Source organism: Marmota marmota, unplaced genomic scaffold (assembly GCF_001458135.2).
Source record: "Marmota marmota marmota unplaced genomic scaffold, marMar, whole genome shotgun sequence".
Classification (NCBI taxonomy): Eukaryota; Metazoa; Chordata; class Mammalia; order Rodentia; family Sciuridae; genus Marmota; species Marmota marmota.
Genome location: NW_026000142.1, coordinates 12,412,187 through 12,424,198, shown reverse-complemented (window position 1 = coordinate 12,424,198; position 12,012 = coordinate 12,412,187). Strand labels below are relative to the sequence as shown.

Genomic DNA, 12,012 nt, shown 5'->3' with positions numbered 1-12,012 from the left:
AAAATTAACTGAAGACTCTTCCAAGAAGGATTACAGGGCAAACTGAGGTTGAAACAATAAATGTATAAAACTTGCAGTTGATTAGAGTATATTTTGATTTTCCCAGATAACACTTCCTTCTCCAAAGCTGATAAAGGGAGCATTTTAAATTTAAAAAATTAAATTTAAAAATTTTAAATTAAATTTAAAATTAAAAAAAAAATCAGCAAAAAGAAAAGGGAATTGAGAGTATAGGTGGGAGAAGCACCAAGATGACTGGTCTTAGAATAAGCAGAAGATAAGCCAAGAGGGGTCTAAAGGGAGAACTAGAATAACTACAATCTAATGAAACTGAAAGGCTATGAAAGTAGACTTAAGAGGCTTGGGAGTTTCGGGCTAAGAAATAGATTTGAGAATGTGACATTTCTAAAGCTACACAAATCTGAGTACTAACAAAGCTCAGGATATGTTGAAGAGAGAAAGTTTCTGAGGAAGTCATATAAGTTCTAAGGATAGTGTTGAAAGGATCATCTATGTGGATGTTGAAGTCTCAGACAAATGGTAGAGACTTAACAAGCACCAATATCCTATAACGTGCCATCAAGTAGTGTCAGGGGTTTGACAGGTGACACAGACTGGAGGGAAAAATACAGCCAGATGGAAGACAATGACTCAGTGAAAGAGCTCTAGACTCTGATATTTGGGTCCAAAATCCAGTTTCAGCCTTTGTCAGTTGTGTAAGCTGAGGCAAGACCTTTAAGTTTTCAAAGTCTCCATTTTCTTATTAGTGGAATGGAAATATTTACATTATTTAGGTCACAGGAATGTTATAAGCTGCTTTAGTTTGGACCTGATTTCTTTCCTCCATCTCGTTCCAAGGCTTAAGTGTTAAAGGCTTGGTCCCCAGACTGTGATACTACTGGGAGGACATTAAACTTTTAAGAGGTGGTTGGAGGAAATGAGGATATTGAGAGTATGCCCTAGATATTGGGATTTCGGTCTCTATCTCTCTTTTTGTTTCCCACCATGAAGTGTTGCCTCACCACAGGCTCAAAAGCAATGGGTCAACCAACCATGGACTGAAACTCTGAAATTGGGAGCCAGAATAAACCTTGCTTCTTTCTAAGTTGATTATCTTGGGTATTTCCTCACAGTGATGGAACACTAACTAACCAAAAGAAATTAAAGGAGACAAAACTCATAAAATGCTTATCCTGCTGCCTGGCATGGAGTGAGGGCTCAAGCATGTTACTTCTTTTATTCAATGGAGAAAGAAAGGAATGGAGGATTTTTAGACCCAAGTAGAAAAACAATAATCAGAAAGAAGTAGGGAAAATTTCATGTTTCTCCTTTATGTTCAGAAGGGCATTTGAAATTCCTAAATGCAAAGAACTAAAATAAATCTTAGCAACACACTTTTCCACAAAACAATTTTACTAGGCAGATGAAGAATTATTCTATTTCCCACATCTTTTAAAAAATAAAGTAAAATGTATCTCAATTATAAAGTTATATATATAAATAAATCAAGTTTACTATATTGTGAGAGACTCAGAAACAGGACATCAGTTTTACTATTCCTATCTTTACTCAACTGATAAAAGTGATTAAGAAATAAGAACTCAATAGGTGTTCTCAGTAATCAAATATTGCTTCTTAGAGGATAAAGTTATATTTGTTCTGAGAAAAATGAGAGAATTTTTACAGTGAATAAAATAACTTAAAAATAGTAAAAAATTTAAAAATCATTGGTATATCTCTCCTACTTCTTTTTGTTGACTGATGTATATAAACGCATTGGGCTACAACTTGATATTTGAGAAGTTAACGTTCATTGAGGAACCAATAAATTCCTGGTTCTCTAATGAATACTTCACACAAATCATCTCAGTGCCCTTCACAACAAATTTTCAAGGTAAATATTAATATTCTTCATTTTACAGAGAACCAGAGGCTTCTCAAAGTCAAAGTAATTTGATTTAGAATAGATGGAAGTAAATGGCAGAGCCAGGATTCAAACCCAGCCTCAAAGCCTTTGATCTCTGTACAAGTTCCTGATCTGAGGTGAAACACATCGCATGGCTTTTTTCTACTGCATCTAATATTATTCCTGGGCTTCTCCTTCTTACTTTATAAAATAAGAGAAGTGGTCTCTCCTTTCAGTTCTATCAATTATATCATCATTGTGATCTTACTTCCCATCAGAATGAAGGGTAGACTCTCAAAGAAAAACCTCTAAACATGATTTTTTTAAGAATTAAGAATTCTTACCTCCTCCCAGAAGGCGGTTACATTCTCCATCTCTACTTCTGTAGTTGTTAAGTTATATTCTAATGTCTTATACTCTTGCTTTTGTAAGAAATCCTGTTCATGAAAGAAAGCAAAATCATAGTGTAGTTATTAAATCTATGTTATATTCTAATGGTGCTGCATCTTAAACACTGATATTAACAATTAAATTAAAAATTATTTCTTAATAAAACAATTTTATAATGGTGTACTAAACTTAATTAAAGCATCAGAATCCATCATATTTGAAAGAATTTCTTTAAATATTTGACATTTTATGCTACTGTCTTTATGCTTATATTTCAACATATAGCTGATTCTTCCTCATACTATTACATATTTACTTTAGTTATATATTTATAAAGCAACTCTGAATTACCTGCCAATGTGCCTTTGTTCAACAACAGAAGAGATAAAAATAAATATCTTCATCTTTACAACACCCTTATGAGAGGGAGTGTTAGCATCAATTCTCTGGGTTAAATAAAGATGTAAAGATTTGATGTAACTGGTTTTAAGGTGGCAAACCTTAAAGAGTCTAAGAGAAGGATTCTATTGGAAATTCCAAACCCATAGGGAGCATGAGGAGGACTTAACTCCTTCGATCCTGAAGTCTTTACCACTTGAGTCATAAAAATATCTGGTTCTTTCATAGTTTCTTCCCCTTCCTCTCTGCTTTCTTCTCTTTCTCTCTTTTGATTTATCTCATTTTCTCCCATTTTTGTTTTCCAGATCTGTTTATCACAGATCTCAAACTCACTCTCAGTTATATAATTAGAAGGGAGCTGATAGAGATTGCAATGAATTGGTAGGTGCTCTTCAAGGGACCAGTTGCCATAGCTTGTGGGAACGAAGACAGATTACAAGATTTTTCAAGTCTTTGATAAGAGACTGAACATGACTGAGGGGGTGCATGTATACATGAAAGAGACATCTCCCGATTTCTAACTGCTGATAGCTAATTCAAATTTTAAAAATGTACAGTCCAACTAAACAGATCTAAGAACAAAAATTAGGTCCAATGGGCCACCATTTGCAACCTCTGACTTGCATTAAATAATGGTAGCACAACATAAAAGTGGAGTTTACCCTTCACCCTGAACTTGTATTTCTGTCATAAGGGTTTATTTTATGGGTTAAATAAATAAATATTAAAAGTAAAAAATACTTTATCTGCTTATTAATAAAGCTTATCCAATTAGCTCTCTATAAATTTACTCTCATCACCTGACGATTTTAGAACTCTTCCCAGCTGCCAGCTACATCAATATTGCTGGGATTTTTAAGGTAATTAACATGGCATGAGATACCATTGTCATCCATTATACTGCTCTTGGAAATGCTAGGAAAAATTTAAGGTGAACATTCCTGGTATTAGTTGGAAATTTTATAACTTCTTTGTGAAGGAAATTTCCTTTTCAATCTTTTTTCACATTTACAAAGTTCACTAAGAACAGATATATTCACGGACAGATCACTCGGATGAAATTCTCAAGATTACAAAAATGATTAAATTCCTTTGGGCTATGAGAATATCACAGGTTTTCTTTTTATTTCACTAGATTTTCATTACAAGGATTCATTACATCATGTATATATGTCAAGAGAAGAAATCTCATGCATTACATAGGTCCAAGACCAAACATTCATCTCTAGAGAGTTTACTTGCTAGAAAATCCTGAAACATTTCAAAATCACACTATTTGACACACAGTTATGATAAATTACCTGTATTTTGTTTATTGCTCCAAGAGAGTCGTACCATGTTTGTACGGCCCAAGGGAATTGCCGTGTGACCGCCATGCGCAGCACAATGCAGAATGAGATGGTTGTGAATATTTTTCGAAGGATGATTCCTTTGATAAGTGCATAGGGAAGCACAGATAAAAACACCACAAAGAATCCTGAGAAGAAGAAGGCTGAGCTATTGACGTATCTCACATAGGCTGCCTTCCGGGTCAGTTTCAGTTCTGTCCTATAAAATAAAATTAATTATAATAATAATAATAAGATTCAAGATATTATTTTACTTTTCAAATATCAGGCCACTTGGAATGTAAAATCTGAACATGGGGTCTACATTCTTCCTGTTGTGTTCTGACCCTGGCTCCACCCTATGAGTTGTGTGAACTTGGGGAAGTTATAAACCTCTCTGGGCCTCAGTCATCTTATCTGAAAAAGGGATAATAATGCATCTATCAGTAAATACCTATAAATATTATTTTTAATTATACTAGTAATTTAATTATTGTTATTTTATATCTTTATTCACTTCATTACTAACTTGTAAGATTTATGATGCTGACAATTTTTTTTGTTTCTTATTTTAAATAATTAAGGAAAATGTTGCTAGATTTATAAAAGAAAAAGACAATTTTGTGATTACCTAATGAGATTCTTAACATTTTAGAAATTATAGCTTGACTGTGAGAAACAATGAAAAGATATACATGCATATATATGTATGTTATGTGTTTATTGATTTATTTATTTATATGACAGAAGAGTGGTTCTCAAACACGAGCATAGGCAAAAATCACCCAAGAAGCTGTTAAAAATGCATCCTCAGGCTACATTCATAGATATTGATCAAGTAATCTCCACTGTTTCCAGATCTGTTTTAGAAAAAGAAGCCAGGTGATTCTGTTGTAGAAGGTTCTTGAAAAATTTTGGGAGTAGACACTGTATCCTCTCTATCTCTGTCTTTCAGTGTAATAATTTGCATTCATATTACATTATTATCAGTCCTCTAATCTGAACTACAAGTGTGAGCTATTTTAACACATGTATGAGGGCTTAAATGCTCCAACAGGCAGAAAGCAGGGAAGGAAGAGGCTATGGAGAACAGAGGACAACATGGCCTTCAACCTTCCAGAAGCCATAAAAAATTGAAGTTGCTTGTGATTGTCCCCATCTAGTCCTTGGGTAGTCAGTCAAAAAGCACTATAGATAAATAGAGAGCTCTGGAGGGAGGTAACAAAAACTGTGCTATGGCAAAGCACTGGAATTTGGTGCAAGTTCCACAGACTTGTATAATTCAGAGAAGCAATTCTCATTAACTTGATAGAATTCAGAGGGAATAATTTTAGGGCTTTTAATTTTTTTAGTTTTTTGTCTTAAAGGAAATGTCATTTGAGCACACCAGTGAAGAAAGTGAAGTTCAATGTGTCCCACGTGCATTGTGATCAGTCTAATAATGTTCAATACTTGCTACTTCAATAATTTGACTTTGAAGATAGATTATGATTTTGGGAACTCACCTGGGTCTAATCCTGGCTCTGTCAATTTTATCTATGCCACCTTAAGCATGTCACTCTTCCTTCTAGTTTTATAGACTAAAAATCTAAAGAGAAACACACCTTCCTTGTGGAGTTCTCAAAATTAAACGACAGCATAGCAGAGGGTTTACTACTAGAATCTAAAATATGTGTCCTTTCCTTTAATAGGAAAAAAATATTCAGGTTGACTAGGTTGGTAATTATAAGATGGCAGAAAATACTGTTTACAATGTTAAAAAAATGTCAAATTGTTGAAATATAGTAGAAACAATTGAGAAAAATAAGAAGAGGTCAAACACGAAAAGAATAATAGATCCAAGAACACTTATACAACTCATCCAGAAAGCAATACTCACCATAATAAAATCACTAACAGTTTAGGAGTCATAAAAATATTTTATCAGGTTCTTATAAAAAATGGAGAGTGAATTTATTATCAAAGAGCAATAAAAGAGTAGATTTCCAAGGAGCTTTGCACAGCCTTTTGCCCAGTTATCCAATGGCCCAGGCTAGGGTAATCACTCCTTTAAAGTGTATCCTGTCAATCTCTTTCAGAACATTGTATTTGCTCTCTTGAATAGAAGCAATTCTTGCTTTCCCATATTTACGTCAGTACTTTCCAGCCTTTTCAGGTAACAATTTCATGCTGGATTATACTAGTTACAACCAGACATTTGCTATTAGAATTGGTCAAACACGAATACGGAATACAGGGATAAATTTTGTTTTTGAGGAAGGAGGAGAAAAAAAAAAAAAACATTGTCAATAAAAGTCAGCCTAAGAATGACCTGGCCATGAGTTTATCATTAGGGCTAAGAAAACCAGATCCTCTGATAATCTCCTATCAGCCTGGTGATGCGATGCCTCTATGAATGAGCCTAAAGTGATACAGCACTCCCTTGTTAATGAGAAGAAGAACTTCTATCAACTGAAAAATTCCCCAAGATCTTTAAGGATGTTTCTGGAAAGAAAATGCAATTCTTTTCCTGGATTTGTCTTGAAAGGCAAAACAAAAACAGGTGACCAATAATGTTTGGGAAATAAATATGCTTTTACTCTTTCTATTTACATGGCAAAGAACTTTACATTTCAGCATTTCATTTGTTGTTCCAATCACACACCTGCAGCTCAGTTACCATTGTCTACTGGACTCAGCAGCCTAAAATCCTAATAATCCATATTCATTGCATCCAAAAGGGTACTCTCCTTTTTAGTATATTTTTCCCTGTGAAACTCTCATGTGACATACATCTTGAGATTACTTGTCTCCAGTGGTGTTATCAACAACCACAAAGTCTTCTAGGATCTTTTTTTGATAACAGTTTGTAGAACACAGAACTCAACTAAAGGCAAATGGTGTTTAGTTCATATTTTGTTCAAAATTGTTTCAGTAATTGTATCTCAGTCTGAGCTGTACAATTTTTTTTGCTAGATATAGTCTTTATTAAAAATCTGTGAAAGGTTATATAAGATAAAAGAAGACTAGACATAGATGTCAGGTACTGATTGATTCTATCTCAGGAGGTGGCTTTCATTTTAATTAACCTGACTTTGCCTCACGTATACAGTTTATAGGAGCAAAATATATGGATATTACCCTGTGTCATTTTTCCTATATTAAGGAAGAATCAATATAATTTTTCCAAATAGAGTTATTTTCATTATCTTGTGAGTTGTAACATATAAAGTAAGTAAAATGTCATAATAGAGAATCATTTACACAGTATGGAATTATATGTAGGATATTCTTTAATAAGGTATAAATATCCTTGTAGTGCAAAATAAAATTCTGAATCAACTATGTAAAACTGCAGCACATCAAAATAACTTATGCAATTAATGCATAAATATTGATACATCTCAATACACTTGTTTGTCAGAAACTTCAAATATGAGGTGGAAATTTACTGATAGACTTTTTAAAATATTAAGGATAAAGTTATTAACAGTATTATAATTATCACAACAACTTACTGTCTTAGGTTTTCAATCATTTTTTCTACTGCTTCTTCCCAGCAGTATGCCTTCACAGATTGGATATTTTCAATCATTTCTGAGGTGATCACAAGTCTTTCATTGATCTTTCCAGCTCTCTGATCTCTGTAAATCAATTGATCAAGTTAAAAAAGGTGGGGGGGGGGCAAGAACTGCTCAAACTTTTAAGAAAAGCTACAAAAATAATAGTTACCATTTAGTAAATGCCTCCTAGGTATTAGTCACTGTATTACATACATTCCATACACTATTCCTCAGCCTTATGAAAGTCTACGAGAAGTATTTATCTTCATTTTAAAAACCAGATGAAAACAAGAATACAGTCTGAGATTCAAGCAAAGACCTACATGACTCCAAAATTTATATAGTTTCTTTCCTACTGTAGCTGAAACTCTAGAATTCCTCTAACCTAAGCAGTAACTGATATCCCTGTTTTTTGTTGTTGGTTTTTTTTTTTCTGTAATAAAAAGAGATTAAGGGGCCAGGGATATAGCTCAGCTGGTAGAGTGCTTGCCTTGCATGCACAAGGCCCTGGGTTCAATCCCCAGCACCACCACCAAAAAAAAAAAAAAAAAAAAAAAAGCAATTAAAGTCAACAAACTACACAAAATTTATGTATTGCCTCCAATTTATACAAATGTCATATCAATTTTTACCTAAACCTTATGAATTATAAAAATGCACTGAATATTAACACATTTTAAAGAAATTCTATAGACTTTCAAGGAAAGAAATGTCCTAGTGGTATATTTATACCACTAAAATAATTCCTTATTAACCCCATAATTCAGTAATAGAAAACTCTTGATTTTACTAGAAAGGTCTTTTTGAAAATCTGATTTAAACACTTTCAAGCTATGATGATAAATTCCTACCTGTACTTCATCATCATTCTCCCTAACCCAGCTTGCACAAGGGCTACAACTATCAGGAAAGCAAGGCCACAGAAAGCAGAGGCCTGTAACAAGTCCCAGAGCAGCCCCATCAGGAGAGTCACTTGTAAAGGAGCAATCCATACAAAATGTGCCAGTGCAAGTCCCTAGAAAATAAAAGCACAAGAAAAAAAATGGTATGTTATCCCCCACCCCCAAAATCAAATAAAATATAAAACAAAATAAGCACTCAGAACTTATGTAATCAAACACTTTATGGTCCTTAGCAAATTAAAATTTAGGTGTCCATTACATGAACACAAAGCAATGAGCTCAAATATTCTACACAGAGACTAGATTTTCCCAAGAACAAACTCAAGTCACCACATTTTTAAGCATGTTTTTAACTCAGTGAAATTGAGACTAGATATCTTAAATATTGTGTCCACAATTTATTTAAATAACATCTCTTTGGGGATAAAACAAGAACCATCATAGAACATGAGAGAATAAAGGACTCTCCTCAGGGCTCCATCCACATAGAAATGCACAACTCTATTACCTGACAGGTATTCAGAAAAATATCTGCTCAATTCAGCAGTGATTTATTTAGCATTTGATTGGGTCCAGTGCTACGGTAAGTACTGGAAATGCAAAGGTAAATAAAACTCATTATCTGTCCTCAAGGACCTTGAATCTATTTGTCACATAAGACAGCGCAGAATAAAAATTGCTCGCAGTATCATATTTAGCCAAAGTAAATAATGAATTTAGAGTATTAAAAGGAAGCAAGGCCTAATAAGGATTAAGTTTTGAAAATCTTATTAAGAGCAACTTGAGGTGACTTTGAGTTGGACAGTTCCACCAGACCTCGGAATGGCACTCTGCTACACAATTTAGCTTTCTCAATTCCCAGAAATAGCCAAGGCAGGGATAAATAAGACTTAACTACTTATTACTGTTATCTGACACAGGAAAACTCCATCTTTGGGGTTGCATGATTTCTAACATATCACATAAAAGATTTAATCACCAGGTACATACTTCATCAAATTTGTTCAGGTTGTTGGAAAGGAGACTAACAAGCTGCCCAATACTTATTTTATCCAGAACACGGCTTGACAGTTTTAAAGTCTAAAAGAAAAATGGGAAGTTAGGTAATATCAACAAAAAAAAGACAAATACATTTATTAGTAACATTATAATAAAGCTGAGGAATTAGGCTATGTGTATGCAGTTTTAAGTAAAGGTAATGAAATTTATTTACTTATTTTATCTAGCTTTGGATCTTCTCAGATTTATAAATATTTCTCTTAACTGAAAATATTATACTGATCCAGACATACATCTATTTATCTTCTAATGTATAGACAATAGTAATTACTTTTTTCTCTTTTATAATAGGAATGATATTGTTCTTAAATATCCATGTACATGATGTGGGGTTTTTGATTTTTGTTTTGTTTTGTTTCATTTGCTTTTATTTTTAAAAAATAAAATATAAGGCAGTGAAACTTGAAATTAAAAGTTTGGCCTTGATTTTTTTATGAAGTCTTATACTAACTCTTGAATAAAACTACTAATAGGATCAATAAAAGTAATTATGAATAGTTGAATTATTAAATATTTTGTGAAATATCATATTAAAAATACAAAATCTTTAAATTTTATAAAGAAAAATGCAGCGATACATGAAAAATACTTAAGTAGATAAATTAATTTTTTACTTATTAAGTACAAGCTAAATAATTAAAATAGGTAAATCAATTCTGATTATGAAAGAGCACGGTTAAAAGAAAAAAAGATCAGAGTAATGCTTTGCCTGCAAAATTTAATAAGAATTGATTTGCTTTTAGATGGCTTTGACTGGAAAGCATCTGTCTAATATTTCTTTCAATTGAATTCATTACAAATTTATTGAGCATTTAGTAGATACAAATAACTATACTTGACATCTTAGGAATTAAAATTTATTAAAACATAATTCTTGCCTCAAAGCAACCTAGTACATAAATAAGTATGATATGATAAGTTAGTTAAGGAAAGTAAAAATTAATAGAGTAGTTAAGAGAAAGTTCACAGTTCTGGTTAGACAGTCTAGAAATATTTTCTCAGATTCATCTGGAATCATGGAGAGTACCTTAAAGAATCAAGGAAGTTAATACTAAAACATTATCAGAGCAATACTGGGGGCAAGGATCCACTGAGCTAGTTTACATATGGCTTGAACTTGAGTTCTGCACAGGGTACCCCACTGAGCTTTGTGCACAGTAAGCATTTAGTGAATATTCATCAATCTAGTTATTTCTGTTTTCTTTAAATTCAGAGGCAAAACTCAATTTTGTTTGCATTTACATTCAGTATTTCCAGTATAATGTGTTATGGTTACAGAATTTGGAACAAAACAAAAGGCTTTAGTTCAAAATTTGAAATATAGAAAGGGTCCTACATGTTCCTGCTGTGAAGATGAATAGCTTGGCCATAGGTAACAGTGAGACCTTAGAAGAGCCAAGACAAGGCTTACTTTAGGGGCCAAGTCAGAGCCACACGAAGATGAAATCACATTCTTTGGTGATGATGCCAATGAAGGACACTAAATAACTAGCAAGATAAAGCAAACTGGTTAAGGACACATGCATTCAACATTGAGAAAGAATAAATGCAATAGCCTTTAACTTTTCCTTCATGCATTTTGAGTCTGAAGCACATATATTTTCATTAAATGTTACTTGAAGAACATATGTTTGAGAACTAGCCTTGCTCTTTATTTGTCCTCGTTTACCTTTTCCTTCATGGTTATATTTCAGTCCTTATTTCATTTGTCCTAATGGTTGGAAACCCTTCCACTTCAGACAATGTGATTTATCCATCTTGATATTTGGAAATAGTTTCAATGCTTCTAGGTCTTTGTTTCCTAATCCATAAAATAGGGATAATAGTACCTACCATATGGAGTTATGGGATGGATCAAATGAGATCATATCCCTCAATCATTTAGAAGCTTATTGTGCATATCATTAGCTATTATGATTATGATAATAAGTACTTTTTATAAATATTATTAAGCTAAATTCAAATTTTTAATACCAAGTTATATAGGTACCACATTTCAAATAATGCCTAATAATTTTTGAGTTATGCAAAATTTCTAGATCAAAATAAACATTTTATTATTTTGTCACCCATGTGTTTCTGGGACTTGTGAACTTATGAGATTGCAGTTAAGGTGATTCTATTAAACCTGACTCTGTTTTTTTTTTCCTCTGCCTCCATAAAAGGCTGTTTTGAACAATAAAGTATGGCTATCAAGGTTTTACAGCACAGTTGACCTTGTATGTGTATCATGGAAGTGTTATGGGTTGTTCGCTGCAGGTGAATTCCAGATCCATACCCCTTATAAGCCAAGTTTGTAAAGTTTTTATACTGGGGGAAGAAAAAAGAAAAGAAGAATAAACCAATATCTAAATGATTCAATCAATACAGCTTTCTTTAATGGCCTGATAGAACCAAGCAATCACATATGGTATTGCATCAAATTGAGGAAAGCATGTGCCATTGAAATGACCTTCAATTGTGTTTAGGAGATAGTTAAATGTTCA

General features: G+C 33.0%; 1 protein-coding gene across 3 annotated transcripts in view; it reads right to left on the bottom strand.

The window, feature by feature from the left end:
- Cftr (CF transmembrane conductance regulator) overlaps positions 1–12,012 on the bottom strand; it is a 161,014-nt gene that overhangs the window by 107,003 nt on the left and 41,999 nt on the right. For 2 of the 3 annotated variants that reach the window (XM_048786031.1, XM_048786029.1), the window contains exons 5-9: positions 9,458–9,547; positions 8,417–8,580; positions 7,521–7,646; positions 3,997–4,243; positions 2,251–2,343 (exon numbers count right to left, since the gene is read on the bottom strand). In XM_048786031.1, coding sequence (XP_048641988.1) covers positions 2,251–2,343; positions 3,997–4,243; positions 7,521–7,646; positions 8,417–8,580; positions 9,458–9,547 — 720 coding nt within the window. The remainder of the gene's footprint in view (positions 1–2,250; positions 2,344–3,996; positions 4,244–7,520; positions 7,647–8,416; positions 8,581–9,457; positions 9,548–12,012) is intronic. The other variant, XM_048786030.1, reaches the window with a different exon arrangement.